Source organism: Hippocampus guttulatus, chromosome 1 (genome assembly GCF_054856545.1).
Source record: "Hippocampus guttulatus isolate MCC_2025c chromosome 1, RoL_Hgut_1.0, whole genome shotgun sequence".
Taxonomy (NCBI): domain Eukaryota; kingdom Metazoa; phylum Chordata; class Actinopteri; order Syngnathiformes; family Syngnathidae; genus Hippocampus; species Hippocampus guttulatus.
Genome location: NC_141261.1, coordinates 15,122,287 through 15,144,134, shown reverse-complemented (window position 1 = coordinate 15,144,134; position 21,848 = coordinate 15,122,287). Strand labels below are relative to the sequence as shown.

Sequence of the window (21,848 nt, the reverse complement as noted above, 5' to 3'; positions counted from 1 at the left end):
GTTTTGGGAAGGGGGTCTGGGCAGAAAACTGCTTTTGTATTGGGGCCTATCACTAGGATATTACGCCTCTGTGTCCGGGTTGTAACTAAACGCCTCACAGCTGTTGCGCCCAATCGTAATAACGTGGCCGGAAGTGGTCATCAAGTGCATCCTGTTTCCTTCCTGAGTGATAAGAGCTCCAGTTTATTTTGTTTTATTTGCCACTTCAGTTCGTTTAGAGGCATGTAGAAGAGCAAATGACAGCTGAAGTACCCAACTCCGACAAGTGCAACATTCATGCATCCCAATTGAATGACACGAAGGTGGTGGAGGTAAAATGCAACGCTGTTGCTCTCTAGTGGACAATATTTTTTATTGTCCCGGCTGTCTCCGTATGCTAATGCACGTGTTCAATATAAAGATTTTTTTTCACAAAATGAAATGGAAAAACAATGAAATTGGATCATTTCTTGCAGCACGCTTGGAAGTACCCCCCCCCCCCACCCCCCACCCCATGGCCCTTTTTTAGCGTGTGTGGTGGCATGTTGGTCAACTGGACAACTTAATGGAACAATTGGAATTGTCCCGTGGTGAGATTGTGTGTATTTTGTATGTTTGTGGATTGGCTGGCAACCAGTTGAGGGTGTCCCCCATCTACTGCCCGAAGAAAGCTGAGATCAGCTCCAGCACGCCCACGAACCTTGTGAAGATACGCGGATTCGAAAACGGATGGATGGATGGATGGACAAAGAAAAACCTGCAAAGAAAACCCTGCATTTTTAGGGTCGGCATCCCATGTTAGTTGCTATAAAACTAAACTGCTGTTTTCGTGCTCAGGCCAAAGCAAACAAAAAAGGTATTGCTTGGGACAGGATGTTTCAACAAAACCATTGGTTTTCCACCAACTCGCACCATCCTGTGCCAAGGAACTATGTTGAAATGATTTGAGGAGCTAGGTTTGGACAAAAGTAGTGCTGTGCGGTCATCTTGAGGCACCTTGCTGGCACAGAACTAGTTTGATGTGATTGAGGAGCTTCATTTGGACAAGGTTGGTGCTTTGCCGGCTTCTTGGGGCCTAAGAACTACGTTGGAGTGAGTCGAGAAGCTTTTGACAAGGGGAGCGCTGCAGCTGTTGCGAAACCGCTGCAGAAATTAAAACGTATCGTATCTTCACGCTGCCGTGTTGAGGATTGAGCTTTGTTTCTACGAATGTGGCGCCTTGTTGCCCAATTGCGGCATCTGTTGGAACTCTGAACCGTTTGAGGCCGGGTTCGATCCGTTTCCCTGTGAACAGCAGGTGCATAGTGTCGCAGAAAACCACATTTCACACTGGCAGGGTGCTGAAAAGGCAATTGTGTCCAATTGAAATGTCGGCGCGCGCATGAAATATTGCGTCAATTCTGACCATGTATGTCATGATTATTATTATTATTTCCAAGAAGAGGTTGTGCATTATCTGGAGGGAGCAGCGGTCGTGCGACGAGCCGGCAGTCAAAGAGTTAAAGCGGAGCCTGTTGTGGAGCTGCGCGGCGCGGTGGAGTCGGGGCGGAGGGGGGAGGAAGAAGCGCATCCCTTCCACAGCGATTCCCCGCCGGAAAACTGGCGCACATATGCTCCAACTGTTGAATGTCTGCCAAGTTGCACATTCTGGAGGTGAACAACGAAGGGAAGGGGGGGGGGCGGAAAAAAAGCAAAACGGGGGCCGAGGTTTGGCAAGGAGCGCCGAACGCGCGCCCGGTGACTCTGAGTGAGCGGCGCTCCGTCCGCGCTCGTTTGAGCAAACAAGTGGTTGGGGCTGCGATGAGGGCGCCGCGATGAGGGCGCGCTCGCCGTTTTGACACAAACGGAGCAGCCAGCGCGCCGATTTGACGATGATCAGCTCCGTGTGCGTTTCGTCATACCGAGGACGCAAGTCCGGCAACAAGCCTCCGTCCAAATCATGCCTGAAGGAGGACATGTCCAGAGGCGAAGACTCGGATAAGATCATCATCAACGTGGGCGGCACCCGCCACGAGACCTACAAGAGCACCCTGCGCACCTTGCCGGGCACCCGCCTGGCGTGGCTGGCCCACCCGGAACCGCAGGCGGACTCCGAGGAGTCGTGCGACTCGCCGCCGCCGCCGAGCAGCGGCGCCGGCGCCGGCGGGGAGTTGTTCTTCGACCGCCACCCGGGCATCTTCGCCTACGTGCTCAACTACTACCGCACCGGCAAGCTGCACTGCCCGGCCGACGTGTGCGGGCCGCTCTTCGAGGAGGAGCTGGCCTTCTGGGGCATCGACGAGACGGACGTCGAGCCGTGCTGCTGGATGACTTACCGGCAGCACCGCGACGCCGAGGAGGCCCTGGAGACCTTCGAGCCGCCCGAGCCCGACGACGCCGACGACGACGGCGGCGACGCGCCGCGGCGCTTCGGCATCGAGGAGTGTCCGGGCAGGTCCAGGAGCTGCTGCGAAGTTTGGCAGCCCAAGATCTGGGCCCTCTTTGACGACCCCTACTCCTCCAAAGCGGCCAGGGTGAGTTTGGGCAGAGACACATGTTGCTGAATAACACTGAGGGGGGGGGGGGGGGGGGGGTCGTCTCACCCCCCGACCCCCAGCAATAATATCCCCAAGGTCGAGAATGACCATTTCAAACTCGATTATAATACCGGTATTTTGGCGAGGAAAACACTTTTCAAGCTCATTTTTTTAATTGCACCCTCACACTCCCTTTTTTAAATGGGTTGATTTTAATATTCACTCCCAAAAGAAGTCATGAGATCCTATATACTTTCATGAATACAAATACAGTCATACCTCGGTTTTCAACCATAATCCGTTCCAGAAGACTGTTCGAAAACCGAAACCATGCTCTTTAAAAAAAAAAGAAAAAAGAAAATCTTCATTGAACACGTCTGCTCACAATGGAACGCTACACGAGGAAGCGTCACTTCCTCGTGGAAGGAAGGCGAGAGGAGTCAAGTGGCGCATTCAATTGCGCTCAGTTTAGTCGAGAACCGATTTTCTGTCGTAATTCGAGGCATAAAAAATTCGAAATTTGTGGTCGAAAACCGATTTGGTTGAGAACAGAGACGTTCGAAAACTGAGGTTTGACTGTATAATACATATAATGTTGCTCAAACAACAGATAGCTTTTGATTCACCAGAACAGCAATAATGGCTCATGGGCAATTTGACCCGAGGCGTGTGCAATGATCCACCCATCCATTTTCTAATCAGCTTCTCCTCACGAGGGTCGCGGCTGTGCCGGAGCCTCTCCCAGCCGTCTCCGGGCAGGAGGCGGGGGGCACCCTCAACTGCTTGCCAGCCAATGGCAGGGCACACACAGACGAATGACTATTCGCGCTCTTATTATCCAAAAGTGTCAAACTGTAGGAAGTAAAATCTCAGCTGACATGGAACTTGCGCATGAGCAAATCAATCCCCCGTGGCATTTCGGGAAAAAATGCTCGCTCTTCAGCACTTGGCCTATATCATATCAATGCAATCAAATGCAGTCACACTTGTAAATACCCGAGAACGTGTACGAACTCTAACCCAACGCACAAGTAACTGAAAGACTCATCCCGCCCCTCCCTACCTTCACAGGCGCACACAAGTTGCAGCTGAAGCACAAACACCGGAACAGGAATTATAGTGGAACACAATGTCCACTTGTGAACATTTTCATGTTTTTAAAATTAGAGAGATAGATGGCTAGCTAGCTAGCTAGCAAGATAGATAGATAGATAGAATAAATAGATAGCTCGCCCATGACCCAAATGAAGATAAGCTCATTTGAAAATGGATGGACAGAAAAAAAACAAGAATTATTTCTATTCTTTATTTTGGTGGTATTGACAAAATTAAACTTTTCTTTTGATAGCGGCGCGGACACCCGCAGCGGCTCCTCTTGTTTTATGTTGCGAGGGAAGAAATTTCATCTGTGCTGTATGTTACATCTGACACAAATAGTACATTTGACAAGTTCCAAGTTTTATCCAATCCAAAATCATATCGCAAACACGCAGGGGAATGTTTTAAAAGGCTAAAAAAATAATAATAAATGCAAATCCTTGACCACTCGTTTGAGCTGAGCTTCAGCTGTCTTCATTTTATCAGCGGGATCAGCGAAAAAGCAAACCGTTTTCAGAGTGCAGAGAAATGTCCCAAGTCCTTGTAGCACTTTCATGGCGGATGCGTTCACGCGTAAGTAGCATTTAATGTACACGCTAATGGCAGAAGAGCTCGGCGAGCTTTTAATGGACTTTTTCTTCGTCAGCAACCTTGAACTTGTTCACGTTTCAGGCATTGCCTTTCAGCTCATTGCTGCACAAATAAGAACGTTTGATTTCATTTGCGCGAGAGATGTCGCGTTAAAAGGGCACTAATTAAAAACGGAACCTTTGAAACCAAAAATACTCTGTCAGCTAGCGAGAAGCTAACTTAGCATGAGCGCATCTTGTTGTGACTAGTGCAGCGTGCTTTGGATGTATGACGTGGAGGAGCACTGAGTGCACGAGTAGATTGCTATGCTAGCTTGTCAGGCGAGCTGCCAAATAGTTGTTACTCATGCTCAAGAGGTGTAGTGTTGTGAATAAGGAACGGGAGAGGTGCGCGGACCATTAAATATGATGTAAATGTGTTAGGTTGGTGGATACACAGACCATTAAATAAGATGACAATTCACATTTGGCCCGGCTCTGCATCTGCTATTCGAACGCGGCAAGTGTATCAGAAAGCACGTCTGCATCAGATCCACGGGCCTGGCGGACAAATGGAAAGAGCTCTGAGTGTGTGTGTGTGTGTGTGTGTGTGTGTGTGTGTGTGTGTGTGTGTGTGTGTGTGTGTGTGTGTGTGTGTGTGTGTGTGTGTGTGTGTGTGTGTGTGGCAACAACTCTTCGCAGTGGTCATCCTAATAAATCTCTTCAACATGTTTAAAGTTTCCACCGGTGAAGTGTGATCACTCTCTCATTTGCTCGCACGTACACACATGCACTCACAGGAGACATGCGGTGAGGGGACATATAAGGGTGAGACGGAAAGGGCGCTAGCAAGCAGCCGGCTTCGCTTCGGATTGCGCAATTGGTAGCAGAAATAGCAGAGTCTCCAATATCATGATTTCAGACACAGGTAACAGGCCTTCTGATTTTCCATGCCGGGCGAATCTATTTCACATTTGTGTGACATCTTTTGCTTTGCTGATTGCTCATAACCGATGATATAAAGAGCGAGGGGAGGCGGCCCTCCGCTGGAGTAGGCTACCTCCTTTCGAGTGATTTTTGCCAGCTGCAATGACGTGGGTGTTCGAGAGCACGGATGCTCACGTTGGTGTCATTATTCTTGGATGCGAACGCCTAGTTGCTCGCTCACCTAGCTGCTAGCCCACCGAGTTGCTAGCTCACCTAGTTGCTAGCTCACTGAGTTGCTAGTTCACAGAGTTGCTAGCTCACCGAGTTGCTAGCTCACTTAGTTGCTAGCTCACTTAGTTGTTAGCTCACTGAGTCGCAAGCTCACTGAGTTGCGAGCTCACCGAGTTGCTAGCTCACCGAGTTGCTAGCTCACTTAGTTGTTAGCTCACTGAGTCGCGAGCTCACTGAGTTGCGAGCTCACTGAGTTGCTAGCTCACCGAGTTGCTAGCTCACTTAGTTGTTAGCTCACCGAGTTGCGAGCTCACTGAGTTGCGAGCTCACCGAGCTCACACTTTTACCGCCAAGTGACAAAAATAAAAGTCTGACAGTAAAACACTTTTAGCTCGACCGAAAATGAGATCAGACTATCAGACAAATAATCCCATAAAAAACAAACAAAGAACAAACAAATAAATAATTAAAACCTGGGTTTTAACGTACTCTTGACGAGTTTAAAATATTGGAGCATTATTTAAAAAAAAATTGTTTCAAACATGAACTTGTCATTTTGGAATGGGCCTAAATTCAAATTCATTTTTGGCACAACGCTGACCAATTTAAAAAGGAGTTGCCCTTGAAATAATTAAGCTTGTTCAATGCTAATCGCTCCCTCAACCGCTGGATTCTTTTTGGCCAAACGTTAGGTGTGTATAAAAAAAATTAAAGAAAACAAAACTGATTGGTAACCTTTTTTTTTTCCAAGTCTGGCTGCTCTTTGCTCGCGCACTCAAACGGTACCTCGAGGGACACAACGAATCCGTGCAGTATAATGCACACACTTTGCCGAACTTGACTCGAAAGCGGTGGTAGAGTTTCATCCTAAAAGGGAGATGACTTACTGCACGATGTGTAAACACATTCATAGGACACGCGCACACACACACCAGACATATTTATCCAGCTGTGGGAGTATTTATTTAGTGAGGGCGATACAATTAGTTCAGGCTTTTAGTAAACACTGACGACAGGCTGCTTACGACGTAAACGCAAACGCGTTCATTCAGTCCCTTGACTGGCTGCCATGTCGTTCATTGAAAAAAAAAGCAACCGTGTGACTCACTCATTGTTTCTGATGCTTCGCGTGATGTGATACGCTCAACATTGTTGGGGACGCTCGCTCTTTGGCCGCCAAGAGAGGAAACAAACCCTTGGATGACACGAAGCCAACCCAGACTGATTGAGAAAAGCCAGTAAATGAATGTACTTGTAACACTTGTAGCCTTCTTCTCTTCTGCTGCGGTTGGAACGTGCGGAGGTGTCTGTTCAAAAGACGTTGCCGTCGCTTCCAAGGAAAACGGAATAATAAGATAAGATAAGAAAACCTTTATTAGTCTCGCAATGGAGAAATTCCCAATTCACAGCAGCAAAGTTATGAAAGGAAGAAGTAGAACAACAAAATATAGGAGCTGCTGGAAAGGCAGCCACTCTCGCGGCGCCATTTTGAAGTCAAAATAACAAAATAACAACCAATCAGCTCTCTAATTTACATTTTATGTGAGTTATGCAACCCGAGCAGGAGTCAGTCACTTACTTCTAATTATTTCATTTGTATGGACCAATAGCTGCGCTTCAATGCAGAGGAACATTTTCTTAAATAACCATTCAATCAAAATGCATTTGCACGTGAAAATTCGACCTCTCAAAAAAAGTTGGAAAACAATCGATCCCCCACCACCCTCTCCAAAAAAAGTTTCAAAACAAACTATTCAAAATAAATAAATAAATAAATCGATCAATAACATGAAACTATATTGTATTAAAAAAATCAATTCAACTGAACAGTACAAATGTAACAGAAAAATGGGGGGAAAAAACTTCACTACACTGAATAGTTTGAATATTGAATTCAGTTATTCTTCGACCAACCACTAGAGGCCAATCATTGTATTTGTGCTGCACTTTGAGAATAGCTGCCCGCGCCGCGCGCCCTTTTGCTGCATCTCTGGCACCTTTTTGTTGACAAACATTCTGAAAAGGTCTTTGTGAGGCAGTGCTGAAGAACTGTCGGGCGATGTTTTCTCACCAGGGGGTGGCGCTGGCGTCCCTCTTCTTCATCCTGGTGTCCATCACCACCTTCTGCCTGGAGACCCACGAGGCCTTCAACGAGCTCCAGAACCGTACGGAGCTGGTGCTGGTGGACAACGTGACCCGAAGCAAAGAGCGCTTGGAGATGGTGACCAAGCCCGTCCTGACCCTGGTGGAGGGTGTGTGCGTGCTGTGGTTCACTTTTGAGTTCCTGGTGCGGATCGCGTGCTGCCCGGACAAGCTGCTCTTCGTCAAGAACTCGCTGAACATCATCGACTTCGTGGCCATCCTGCCCTTCTATTTGGAGATGGGGCTGAGCGGCCTGTCGTCCAAGGCGGCCAACGACGTGCTGGGTTTCCTGCGGGTGGTGCGCTTCGTGCGCATCCTTCGGATCTTCAAGCTGACCCGCCACTTTGTGGGGCTGCGCGTGCTGGGCCACACGCTGCGGGCGAGCGTCAACGAGTTCCTGCTGCTCATCATCTTCCTGGCTCTGGGAGTTCTCATCTTCGCCACCATGATTTACTACGCCGAGCGCATCGGGGCCAGCCCGCACGACCCCACCGGCGCCCACCACACGCACTTCAAGAACATCCCCATCAGCTTCTGGTGGGCCGTGGTCACCATGACCACGCTGGGCTACGGAGACATGTACCCGCAAACGTGGCTGGGCATGATGGTGGGCGCCTTGTGCGCCCTGGCCGGGGTGCTGACCATCGCCATGCCCGTGCCGGTCATCGTCAACAACTTTGGGATGTACTACTCGCTGGCCATGGCCAAGCAGAAGCTGCCCAAGAAGAAGAATAAGCACAACCCCAATCCCGAGGCGCATCCCGACTCGCCGTCGCTCGGGAAGTCGAACAGCAACTCATGCAGGGAAAGCACTCAGAGCGACACGTGTCCGCTGGCGGCCGACGACAGCCGAGCAGGTCAGACCGCCGCTCTGCATATACCGTAATTGTATTTTTGGGGGTGGGGGGGGCACCGTAAGGCGCACTGGATTTTTAGGCGCAACACGTGAAGCGTTGTTTGTTAAAATGCTTCTTTTAGTTGTGCCATTGGTCTATTTCCGGGGTCGGAAACCCAAAATGTTGAAAGAGCCATATAGAACAAAAAAAAAACAAAAAACAAATATGTCTGGAGCCGCAAAAAATAAAAGCCTTCTATAAAACTGACAATGAAGGAAACACATGCTGTATGTATGTAGGAGACTAGACTGTCTCAGAATTGTTTATGTTATTCATTTCATTGTTGTGTGTTCACAAACGCCCCCATAGAATTTATTTTGTGATTTTCTTGCTTGATTTTTTTTTTTGTTTTGGTGCATTATTTTCGCTTTTCTTAGTGTCAGTGAAGTCAACATTAACTTCCGTTTTTCGGAGGCTGTCTTTGAACGCCTCTCGAGTTGAACGGGAAGAGAGAAGTCACGGAGTCGGACGCAGACGTGTCTGTGTTTGTCGAGACTGTTAAAAGCATACATAAAGTGTACGTTTAAAAAAAAAAAACACCACAGCTCTCCTTTTTCAGAGTTGCAACGTGTATCTATAGCTATTTGAGCTATATTAGCCAACTATCAAAATCTTTTTCCATTTTCAAATATTTTCATAAAGCTCCAGGGAGCCACTAGATATCGCTAGAGAGCCGCATGCAGCTCTGGAGCCGCGTGTTGCCGACCCCCGGTCTATTTGATAGATTTATCGCGATTATGCGAGGTTCAGACCGAACACAAAACATCACCTAGGACCGTGTGTCTCGCTGGTTTAGTTTACGTGCAATTATGCGGCGGTTGCTTTGAGTGGAGAAGAGGTTGGCTGTAAATGGAAAGTTATGAAGGGGCTGCTTTCACCATCGCCACCGAACATCGAGAGTAGGTTCCTAATCCCAAGGAGCAGAACAGCTCAACACAAGAGCGATTGACCCTGAGAGAAAATCAAGTCCTGGGGGAAGTCAACTACCTTCTGTTTGCCAAGGCGTACAAAAGTATCGCCATTCCTCCATTTTCTAATCCGCAAAGGGGTTGCGGGCGTGCTGGAGCCTCTTCCAGTTGTCTTCCGACAGTCGGCGGGTAACACCCTCAGCTGGTTACCAGCCAATCGCAGGGCACATGTAGACCAACAACCATTCGCTCGCATAATCACACCAAAGGGCAATTTCGAGAACCTGCCAACGCATGTTTTTGGAATGTGGGAGGAAACTGGAAAACCCGTAAAGAAACTCCACGCAGCCGGGATCGAACCCACGACCTCTGCACTGTGAGGTCGGCGCGCTAACCACTGGTTAGGCGGTGGGGCCGCCCTATTGATGAATTAATTGACACATTTCCTTCTGCTGTTGCATTGCGATAGATGTCGATTCATTATTCAGCACTAACGGATTCACAGACCATGTAAATATGCTACCATAAAAGTACACAGACCAAATCTGACACCGATATGCTACATGAGTTGTGTTCTGAGTATGTTGCAGAAAGAGGTTTGCTCTCAGGCAGGCCTGATGCGGTCATTGCTTGCGGGCGGGCAGCGGGTAAAAAAAAAAAAAGGCCGTGGCTTTTGTCTGGCCTGATTTTTATTTGATTTTTTTGTGCGTGTGGTGCTGTCAGACTCCAAACAGAACGGCGACGCAAACGTGGCCCTTTCCGAGGAGGAAGGCCGCAGCCTGACGCAACCTCTGTCCCCCGGTGAAAAATGGTCCCTGCGGTGCCCGCGGCCCAGAGAGAGGACCAAGAACGAAGCCGCCTGCTTCCTGCTCACGCCCGGAGAGCCCAGCGTCCACTACGGTGACTTGCCGCACCGCGCAGCACAAATGCCGGGAGGTGATTCATGATTTCACATCGGATTGTCATGATGGCGCGCGAGAGGCGCACCGACCGAGCGTGACATATGCTCGAAAATGTTCCACGAGAGGCTCATGTGCCACGTAAATATCATGTGCTAAATTAGAGGCACACGGACCACCAGAGACTGGGCTCGATCTAAATCCCGCACGGGCGGATGGTGCGTTGCTACGGAGGTATCGTGTTGGCAAGTCGCTAAAAATCGGTACTCAAGTGGTTTCCACGTTTCCCTTCCCTCAAAAAGGCTTTTTGGGGCAAGGGAACCAAGCCAGACTTCCCCCATCTCCAATCGGACAGCTCGACGTCCGCCGAGTCATTTCCTTACAAAACTGCACTTTGTCCAGATAATTTTCCTCGCCGAGCTCATGCGAATGTCAAGGAAAAACAACAACACCCAAATGGGCCACTTAGTTTGGCTCCGGTGAGTCTGCTTGGCCCCGCTTTGCTTTCGTTCTTTCTTTCTTTCCCCTTTTAGCCTCCGACAAGCCAATGGCCCCTCGAAGCCCTGCGGCGAGCGGCACAGATTTGTCAAATAACGCGCTCGCCGGCAAAAGCTATCGAAAGCAGAGCGAGAGCACCTCTCAAAACTCAATCTCGGAGAGAGGAAGGAGGGGCTAATTCAATTCCAAGCCATTGCGCCGTCCACGATCCCTCTTCTCGTCAATGTTGAGAGTAACGCGCTACAAACAGAGCACAACAACTCGTCCGTTGCTGTACTGGCCATTTTCTTATCCTCATTTGCGCCAATTGCATCAATGAAATACCAAATAAATAGCGGATGTAATACTCAAGGATGTCGATCGGGATTTGAATTAGAATGACATATTCACCAATCATTTCATCAACTTGGTTGAATTGATATGATTTGCCTATCGTATTATCCGCACTATAAGGCGCACCGAAAAGTTCTTAAAAGCTCACAGCGCGCCTTAAAATCCGGTGCGCCTTGTGTATGGTCATTACGGTAATACGTCGACCCCAAAATGGCTCCTTGCTGGAGACATGTTTACAACTTGCTGTTGGTTCAGTGAACTGTGTCGCTGCTTTATTAAATACGTTTTTGTTGCATCTCCGAAAAAAGGAGAGCTGTGGTGTTGTTTTTTAAAACGCACACTTTATGAATACTTTTCACAGTCTCACGCACGTCTTTGTCTTTGTCTATCTCCGTGCCTTCTTCCGTTCGACTCGAGAGGCGTTCATGACCGCCTCGGAAAAACGTAAATTAACGATTTCTTCAATGAAACTACGAAAATTGAAAATAATGCATCAAAACAGAAAATCAAGAGAGGAAATCACAAAAGAAATTCTATAGCCCCCCCTACAGAATTTATTTTGTGATTTCCTTGTTTGTGAATATAGTACACAACAAAGGAATAAATAACAAGCACTTCTGAGACAGTCCAGTCTCCTCCAATTTACTGACATCTGATCGTTCTGTTGCAGCTACGCTCAAGGAAATGCCAAAATCAATTCTGCCGGGGGGGCTATAGAATTTCTTTTGTGATTTTCTGTTGTGATGCATTGCTGTATTTTCAATTTTCGTAGTTTCATTGAAGTAATCGTTAATTTACGTTTTTTGGAGGCGGTCATGAACGCCTCTCGGGTCGAACAGAAGAAGAGAAGGCACGGAGACGGACAAAGACGTACCTGTAGCTTCATCTAGTGGATGCATTGTAGATTGCGCCTTATAGTCCAGTGCGTGCAATATATGAAAACAATTTCAAAAATAGACCATTCATTGAAGGTGCGGCTCATAATCCGGTGCGCCTTTTAGTGCGGAAAATACGGTATTTGTTTATCGATTTATGGTTGAATTGAGTCAACGGTGGGGCAAAGTCATTCTCAGATGAGGTGAACTAAAAGTTCATGGCACTTTTTGTGGGCAGGTTGCGATCTTGGCCAAGTTGCCGTATGGTTTTAGCATCACGGCAAAATGTTATTTTGACATACCGTGTCGCCTGATGACATTTTTTAAAATCCTTATCAATTGACCTTCGCATATTTTTTCTTTTCATGATTTCTTGTTATGTTGACCTGGCATTTGTGCGCTGCTTTGCTCAAAGAATTTCTTTTTGTGTCCTAACAGAGATTTGTAAAGATAAGATGGCAACTCCTGCAAGCTACACGAAACCGGATGTGAGCTCACTGACCGGATGCTGACAAATTCAAATATGAAGCACGGACTCACCCTGTCCCCCTGTCCACCTCCCGCGCCCCTTCCTGAAGGATTCTAGACTCAATTCTTCAGGCCTTTGTTCCCCCTTCCATACATACTAAGGTGAATATGAGTTGCATCTTTTACGTATGTAAATAGCACATGTTGTCAAGCATGTACTGCATGTTGTCCGATTCTCATGATTTGAATGTAGCAAGATTTGTATTGAACATGACGTGCTACTTTTAGGTTTGCCTACCTCTGCTTGATAGTCATCTTTTTTTCTTTCTTTTTTTTCACTATGCAGCTATTTTCCGTAATAGTTACTATCCCTTTATCTACAACTGCAACTACAATAACACACACACACAAAAAAAAAAAACAATAAATCAAATGCAATACCGCCCCGAAGTCAATGTCGTGACGCCCGCTCAGTGCTGTGCTGTGATTGGCCAGTGGGCGTTCTTGTACGGTAACTGTGAACTACTTTGTAGGTTTCCATGAAAGTCTCGTTTTATCTTTCGGGGTTGGAGGTTGCTCTCGATTCGGGACGACTGTCTTCATCACGCACAACGCAGCATCCCCTTTGTATGCTTTGATTTGATTTGACTCAAGAGAAAAAAAAATATCGATTGAACAATGTGGTGCAATATTGTCTGCCTGCGACATTCAAGCGTAGCAACAGCGGTTGCGTCGGGACCAAACGTGCGCTCGCGCGGTAGAAAAACGGGAGGCTGGATTTGCAGCGCGTGCTTCAAGTTCATGTGACAGCTTCCGTGTTTTGCGGATACGCGGCGCCATTGCGATGTGCGTGGTGGCGCCTTCAAAAGGGGGGCGGGCGTGAATCGGATCAGAATTTGGCATCTTCGGAATGGATAATACAAAGAAAACATGTTGAAATAGACCCTCTGTAAATCTAAATTGGGGCAAAAGGGTTCAGAGTTTTACTTTTTGTTACACACTGACTGTGGCCCTTGTCAAAGAAGGGAAAACTTATTTGGCCCTCGCAAGAAAAAGTTTGGGGAGCCATGCTTTAAATTGTTGCAGGTATTGTGCCGACTCCCATTCAACAAGTTTGAAGTTGGTCACTTCTGAACACCGCCACATTTTCTGGTTCAAGGAAGTGCGGAGATGGGGCGGTTTCTTCACCACAAAAATTTGGCATTTTTCCAGGGGTGTGCAGACTTTTTATGTCCATCATATGATGCCAACAAAATATTCAAGCCGTATGTAAATATCATGTCAATACTAGTGCTGTCAAACGATTAAAATAATATCGCGATCAAATGTATAATTTCATAGTTAACTCAGAATTAGCCGTAATTAATCACAGATTATCTATTCTTAACTTCCTTTGATTTCTTTTCTTCTATTTTCCCATTTTAATGCTCTGATCAACATGGAATCGTGGATCAGTTTTCTTTTAAATGGAAAAATTTACTGAAACAACAATTTCGATGATCAATTTTACATGAACATTTTTCACTTGGAGCAGTTATTCAAAGTTGGAGCACATTTTATTATTTTAGAGCAACGTAACATCCGCTGTGGTGCTGCATTAATCTCGCGATTAAAAAAATGAATCGAGTTCAAATTGTTTTAAATTAATGCCGATAATAACGCGTTAAACTGACAGCACTATTAAATCTGCAATGTTCGAGGTCCAAATAGATTCAAAGCGAAGTACGTCTGCTCGATTGTTATTTCGTGACGTACGGAACATGAAATCGGGGAAAACAACACTTGAGTGTTCAGTTGTAGTTACTTGGATGCGATTTGCGTGTCGCTTCCTCTGTCTCGTCACCGCAAACAGTCACATGGGACACTGAAACTCCAAATATGCATCCAAGCAACTCCAGCCTTTGCGTCCATTGGTGCGCTCGGTCCATCGAGGCTTCCCGTCCGCCAATGCAGCTGTGATGTAACTTTTGCCCAAAGCAGCCCTTGCTGACGACTGCGTTCCACGTTGTGTACAATAGTCCTCCTCATGGTCGACCATAGTGGCCTTATGTTTATTCCAAGTTGATTTTCAATCCATGTGTAGACATTTTTTAATGAGAAGCACAGTTGTACTCTTTGTACACAATGTAGCGCAGTCCCAAATTTTTCGGTTTTGTTTTTCTCGGTGTGCGTGATTTTGTAACTCTTCTGTATATACGTGGATGTGACACATGTACTGTATGTACCGTGAATGAAGAATGTATTGTTTTGATAATGACAAAGAAGCACATCCGTCGTCGTGTGCCGTTTGCGCGTCACGTCGTCTCGTGTCTCGATGCACATACGAATTGAATAGACTTCCCTTTAAGCGCAGTGTCACACTGACCAATTCAAAAAAAAAAAAAAAAAAAAAGGATGTTTTCTTTCCGTTTGGCATCCGATGCCTGTTGTCATTTTTTTGGGAGCCGACACGCTGATGTTACCATGGCAATGCAGTGGTGCCGTGAGACTGCCAAAACGGAATTGAAATGAAGGATCAGCCCATTCCCAAATAAAAAATGTCATGAGATGATTTGCACTTTGCAATTTGTATTGTACTGTGGAAACACACGCAGGAACATTTGCTCCTTACATGACACATAAACAATTCAAAAGTGAGCACCAAACACAAGTGTACCTAATGTATTGGCTGTCCTTGCTCTTCTTTCCTGGTGCCTTCAAGGCACATTAACGCCACCAACCTGCCCTCAGGTGACATGGAAGAAAAATTAAAACAACAACAGAAATTTACGTAATCTCGCAATCTTTGCAAGGGAACACAAATTATTTTGGAGTTTGTTGGGGGGGGGGGGTTCCATTTCACCTCAAGGGCTCAGTAGAAACCAATGTGAATTGTCGGGGGCGGGACGTTGTCAAGTTTGCTGCCGCCATCGAGCAATGGGGGTCCGAAGCACAAATTTTTGCTTAGAAGAAGAATCAAGCAGTCACGTCCCCAACCCCGGCCCACTCAAAAAGAAGGAATAACTTACATGACTTCCGTTGTATTTATTTCGGAATTCACAAGATGTTTTATTTTGAAATTTTTGCCGGATTCTCTGTTACATCCGTCTACAGCGTGTCACTCTTGACGCAGGTCACTCTTGACGCGCTTCTCCTTCACGTGATAGGTTAGCGCGAAAATGAAACCCAGGAGCTAGCAAAATGAGTAAAAAGCAAACGTCTTTGGAAGGTTTCTTTGGGAAGGGGAAAAGGCCCAGCCAGGTGACAGAAGGAGGGGCCTACGACTTCCAAGAAAAAGAAGGCTCCATTTAATAGACAGCATCAGGCGTCCTATTTCAAATGTGGCTTTATCTCAAGCCTACTCTGCATAATAAGCGGCAATGGTGAGTCGTATTTTTCATGCACTTTGTATTTGCGCCGTATCTTGAAGGCGCGTTTAAACATTACCGCGGCGACCGGAGAGTGTTGTGGCCAGATAGGACGTTCCTCGTGTCACGATTCGTGTTTATTATTGTTTCGAAAATAGCACCGTTTTCATGCGGGTCATATCATATTATTTTGTTGCATTTATCCGCCGCAGCTTAAAGGCCGGTCCCTGAAAAAATTCTCCTGACCTTAAACTGGTCCATAGTGCAAAAAAGGTTAAGGACCGCTGAACCGGGTGACAGCTTGTATCTCGAGGAAAAAAATAAAATAAAATCTTAAGGTATCGCCGTATTTGGCAAATGATAATTATTGAAATATTGGAAGAAAATCAGCAATCCGATGAAGAAAATATCTTGAAAATGATAACAACCCGTACGTTCGTAGTCGAGATATGTACTGCTATTGACTGGAGTCCACTCCATTGTTTGACGATATGCGTCTAAAATGGCGACCAGTCAGTCGTTTGCATTCTTGTGCCCTGATATTGACGGGTGACGTATCGATACCGGATTGTAAGACATGCCGCACCTGGGCATGCAGAATGTGGCGGTGAAGGGCTAGAAGGTGTGCGCAGGACATCGCCATGGAGATTTGAAACGGCAGGCGACACTAATGACTGCTCGCGCGTCGGCGGTAAAAAAAAATCTCGGTCTCATTTCCAACCCTGAGCCGCAAAGCAGCAATGAATACGTTTCCTCTCAATTCATTTGATTATGTCGCGAAATGAATTTAAAGGTTTCTTTGCGACATGTGGCGGTGTCGTTATGTGTCTGTGTGTGTGTGTTAGTGCGTCCGAGTGTGCGCGGGCACACTTCAAGGACAATCCGATCCCAGGAATGCAACGGAGATGAACGAGCATTTCGCATCAGCGGAGCACAGGGAGGCGAGATGGCGCTAACATGCTAAAAACAGACCTAGCGGGGTCTTTTTTTTTTTCTTTTCTTTCTTTCTTTGTTTTTGAATTCAACTCTATCCACACTGTCATCTCAGCCACGCGCTGCGCTGTGATTGGCCCGTGGGGGCTTCGTTTCTTTGAATGGAAGCTAAAGCGGGATGAGGAGAACGGTGAAGCGTCTCAATTTCGAAAACAAAGCAGGCGCTCCGAGAGCTAGCTGAGACTTTTGCACCTTAATGACCGAGAGGATTCTGAAAATCAGACGAGCTCAGGAAGATGAGGAGCAAGGAAAAGGGTGGGGGGGGGGGGGGGGGGGGGGCTGGAAGTGTCAACCTTGATGACGCTCCTCTCTTCTTTCCCCCTCTTTTCACGGCTTTGTGCTCTTCTTCCCGGTTGACGGTTGTCATGACGATAGGGAACACAGTTTCCATGGTGAGGGGCTCCGAGCGGCGGCGTTCGCTCCGTCGGTGTGACGCCGCCCGCATGTGAAAAAAAGGACCGTGATGACTTCTTCTGGAATCTTTTTTTTTTTAACCCTTTGTGGCCTCATGAAGAAAATTCTTCAGCAGTTTCAAGCAGCCCTTCACAAGCCGTAATCAGAACCTTCCATCTGTCCATTAATTAATTTTTTTTTCACAGACGGACCAACAACGAGCTAGTCACCCGTCAGTATCAGGGCACATGTCGACGAGTCAAAGACTGATTGCCAGTCAGGCTCCCCTCTTTCGGTTCTGCCAGCCTGCACTCGTCGACGAAATTCTCATCAACTGTCGTGTTGAGGTGTTTCACCGGCGCAGTGTCAAAAACGGGTTTGCGTGCACTCGCCGATGTCCTTGCCCCACCGGAGCGCCGCATTTCAAGGTCGTGAAAAGAGCCGCTTGGATTAGCCTTGATTGGAGTCAGCTGCGACCACGGCCGCGGCGGCGCAGACCTCCCAACTTCGGTTCTGCCAGCCTGCATTCATCGACGAAATGACGAGCAACCGTAACTGGCCTCCGCGCAGAGTTGCCCGTCAATGTCAGGGGACGCGTAGACAAACGAAGGAGCGCTTGCCAATCAGTCGCGATTGGAGTTTTTCCTGTCGCATCACGATGACGCATCCCCCCTGCCATGTCCTCGCACGCAGCATCCATCGCACGGAGCAGGGAAGTCTGACCCCGGGTGCAATGTTTATACACTCGCCACCTCCAAGTGGGATGAATGAATATGAATATTCATCAGATGTGGTGTCCGTGATATTATGGATAACGTACAAGATGACAGAACGTGTTTTTCTATTCATACAGATTGGCCAATGTCAATCGGTATTTCGTTGTGCTTCATCAAAGGTGCCATTGAGTGATGATTTTTTAAAAGTACAATCAAATACTGCTCCCCGATCAAACTTGTTTCATACCAGCGGCTGCAAGCATGCTGTCAGAGTACCTCGCCGTGGAGCTAAAAAGCCCGCTGACCATAATAATGTCTGAAACAGAAAAAATCCACCCCCCTCCCCTAAAAAAGAAAAAATCAATGTGGCTCAGCCAGTGGTAATGGACATCTAACGATCTCTGAAGCATACAAGAATGATTCCACACTCCACGTTTAACCTAAAGGCAGCCCCCCCCCCCCCCCCGCCCACCACCACAAAAGCATCATACGATCTGTGGAAAGCTAATGGACGCCACCCTCTTCCCTTGTGAGTTTGTGTGTGTGCGTGTGTGTGTGTGTGTGCGCGTGTGTGTCACTTCATCCATGATGGCTTTAGCATCGCATTGAGCACTACCCGTGCGTGATGTGGGCGCAGCCTTGTCTTAATCCTATTATGGAGACATTACAGTATCTATCTATCTATCCGTCCGTTCGTTTGTCTGCCCCCCCTCTCTCTCTCTCTCTCCATCCATCCTTCTATCTGTCTATCGATGGTTGGAGTAGCTATCTCTGTTTTATAGGACAAAAATAATAAGAGATGAGCATTCTGGAATCATTTGGAAAGTATGCACATCTGGATGGCGGGATGTGGAATTTGGCCTGACGCACTCGCGTGTTTTCCAAAAGCTCATTTCTAACGGTAAGAGCGGAAAATGGCAGACCTGAAATGAAAGAAGCACTTTGAGTCCAAGTAAGACACACACATGCAGTTGATTTTTTTTTTGGAAATATTTTTGTATTCATGTATTCGGAGATTTTTTTTCTCACTCTTATTCATTTGATTTGTTCATGTTTTTGTTTTGTTTTTTAGGGAGGGAGGGGGGAAGAACACCCATGCCAACCCTGGTATTTACAACCACAAAAAAATCGCCCCAGTTTCTTTTCCTCAGCAAATGAGAGGGTCCACTGGCTAAGTTGTAATATCACCATTCACCACTAGGTAGCGGACATCGCCGCATATTGCACTGCTCTCTACTACAGTGTGTTGGCCGAATATTTTTGGGTGGATTCGGAATGACATGCAGAACAAAAACAGTGTCTCGATGTCATGAAAATGTTTCGCGGGGTGATTTTGGGTGGAAACGTTGTTTTGACATTTTGGATGTTGCATACTCATTTGCTGCTCAGCAGTTTTGTGCCGTCCTTGAATGTTCATTTTGATGCACGACATCCCTTTGCACACCCAGAGAAAAAGTCTGCGTTTTGTTTTGTGTGTTTTTTTTTCTTTTAAACCACACGTTGCCAAAGGCTGGATCTTTTCTACATGAATTTAGAAATGTACACTGATGAAAAATGCAGTGAGCTATTTGGCACGTGCACGGCCCAATGCGGCTCCCCAGTAGCACAGATGAATCGTCTGCTCTTGTCAAAGGTCATTATGCGTCACTCCAAATTCCCCCACTGTTTACAAAAGCACAAGCTAAAGCATACCTGGCACACACATGGCAACGCTAACTACGCCGCACTCCGGTTTGCTGACACTGAGACTTAACAATACGTTTATGATTCCTTCCAGAATTAAAAAGAAAAAAAAATGCAGTCGAGAAACCCAGACAACGAAATAAATAACATGGAAAGTTGCCAAAGGTGAACCTTGACGACCTAAAAGCCTCTACTGAGCTCTCGGGCGCCGTTTAGCGAAGCTCTATTAGCAAGCACCGAGACGGCCTTCTGTTGAGCGAGAGAGAGAGAGAGAGAGAGAAAAAAAAGAGCGCTCGGCCATTACGAATCGGCCGGCAAATAAACCGACCATTAGCCGCGTACATTTTCCTCTGCCTCCGAAGTCCCTGAAATACTGCCGAGTCCATTTGGACGCTCACATCCTGACACGTTGAAAGGAATCAATTAAAAACGGATTATAGACATGAACAGCTCATGAATATTAATCAGCCCCATTTGGCTTCTGTCAGGAACTCCTCTTGATCTGCAGAAAACACACAACAAAAAAAAAAGTGACTTCTCTCCGCCATAGCGCTCGCGCAGTCTGTCCCGATCGGCATTGCGTTACAGGGCACGAAGAAAAGTCAGAGTGACGACTGCTTCTGTCGCTCTGAGGCCGAACGCGGCGGTGACTCGAGATCCGAGTGGCGCTACATTCGAGTTTTTCAAGATGCGAGCTGTCGCCCGGACAAAAAGCGGGCGACTGCGCTTTTTTTGTCATACTTCCGTTTCATTTTCTAGCGAGATGATTATAATTTCTGTTTTGCCGGGTTTACCACCTGATTTGGCTTGTTGGTGAATGGACAAGTTAAGACATTGCCATATGCTCTACCTTTGCCGCTCAAAACGCTTTACAGTAATCCCTCGTTTATCGCGGGGGTTACGTTCCAAAAAAGAACCTGTGATAAGTGAAAACCGTGAAGGAGTGAGCTTTATTTTTTACAGTTATTACACAATACTGAACTATGTGTACAACGAAACCAAAGACCAAAACCTGTTTTCAGGCCCAAGCACAAAAATACGTTTTCAACAAATAACTATAATAGTGTTTGGAAATACTGTACTGTAAAATAATATTTTTAATAGTCAGTAAGAGGTTGGACTGTTCACGTCGGTCAGTGCCTTAGCCAATCAGGATGCAGAACGCAATTCACTGTTTAAAAGCATTTTAAAAAATGGCACTAAAAAAAATCTGTGAAACAGCGAAGCCGCAGAAAGTGAATCGCGTGCGAGCGAGGGATCACTGAACTCGGTTTCCTCATTTAGCTCCTGACGACGCGGCATCAGAACGTGATGTCCTTCGGTATTTTGCCGAAGGACATGGTCGCAATGATTGAACCCCCAACCTCTGGATGGAGGGAGACGACCGCTCTACCACTGAGCCATGCTGCGTCGTGTTTTACTAAAGCGAGCTCCATCTCGCTTTAGACGAGGCCAGAAAAAGGGACGGCGGGTACAATGACCGATCCGAAGACCTCGGTGAGCAGCCACCTCACCACGCCAAGTTTGAAAGTCTCGAATCCCCAAAGTTGCGGGTACGACAATTTCAGCCACTGGCTCTCCCAATCCCAAATCACCTTATTTCTCACCAAGAGACGATCGAGTGCAAAAAAAAAACCCCACCACAGTGAGCGTTGGGCCTCGCAGCCGAAGGACACTCACGCGCTACTGAAAACTCCCCAAGCGACCGCTCGAGCACAAACAGGAAAAACCTGGAGAGACAGGTCACCGAGATGTGGTGGTGGGTGCTGGAAGCTGCTTCTCAAAGCAAATTGCCTTCCCGTCAGCCCACGGCTTCCGCCTCAATATCACGTGCGCTCCCTCAATTGAGATGGAACGGCAGCAGCCACATCCTCATCCACCAAACCGCACGGGAGAGCGAGAGGAGCCGTCCCGCAAACCGCAACGCAGCGACCAGGATCTGACTGCTTTGAAAAAGGCAAATCAGATTCCGAAATGAAAGACTCAACAGCGCTCGTTGCTCTCACTGGGTTATGAGGCGCACCTTCAATGAATGGGCTATTTTTAAATTGTTTTCATATATTGGACGCACTGGATTATAAGGCGCAATCCGCAATGTATCCACTAGATGTCACTACGCTCCTTCCGTTCAACTCGAGAGGCGTTCATGACCGCCTCCGAAAAACGTAAATTCACTACGAAAATTGACAATAATGCATCAAAACAAAAAAATCAAGCGAGGAAATCAAAAAATAAATTCTATAGCCCCCTTTGGCATTTCCTTGAGCGTAGGTCCAACAGAACGATCGGATGTCAGTAACATGTAGGAGACTGGACTGTCTTAGAAGTGTTTGTTATTTTTTCCTTTGTTGTGTATTCACAAACGAGGAAATCACAA

At 46.9% G+C, this 21,848-nt stretch overlaps 1 protein-coding gene across 1 annotated transcript; it reads left to right on the top strand.

The window, feature by feature from the left end:
- The first annotated feature begins 1,686 nt into the window (after window positions 1-1,686).
- On the top strand, window positions 1,687-14,870 carry kcnc4 (potassium voltage-gated channel, Shaw-related subfamily, member 4). The gene is made up of 4 exons (XM_086113172.1): window positions 1,687-2,492; window positions 7,395-8,319; window positions 9,990-10,166; window positions 12,310-14,870. The coding sequence occupies exons 1-4, from the start codon at window positions 1,851-1,853 to the stop codon at window positions 12,381-12,383; spliced, it is 1,818 nt and encodes a 605-aa protein (XP_085969298.1). The 5' UTR covers window positions 1,687-1,850; the 3' UTR covers window positions 12,384-14,870.
- Window positions 14,871-21,848: the final 6,978 nt, after the last annotated feature.

Bases quoted from the DNA above. Each gene is read 5' to 3' on its own strand.
- kcnc4 (XM_086113172.1), top strand. From the start codon at position 1,851: ATGATCAGCTCCGTGTGCGTTTCGTCATACCGAGGACGCAAGTCCGGC. The intron at 8,320-9,989 runs GTCAGACCGCCG...TGGTGCTGTCAG, and splicing joins GGCCGACGACAGCCGAGCAG to ACTCCAAACAGAACGGCGAC. The intron at 10,167-12,309 runs GTGACTTGCCGC...GTGTCCTAACAG, and splicing joins AGAGCCCAGCGTCCACTACG to AGATTTGTAAAGATAAGATG.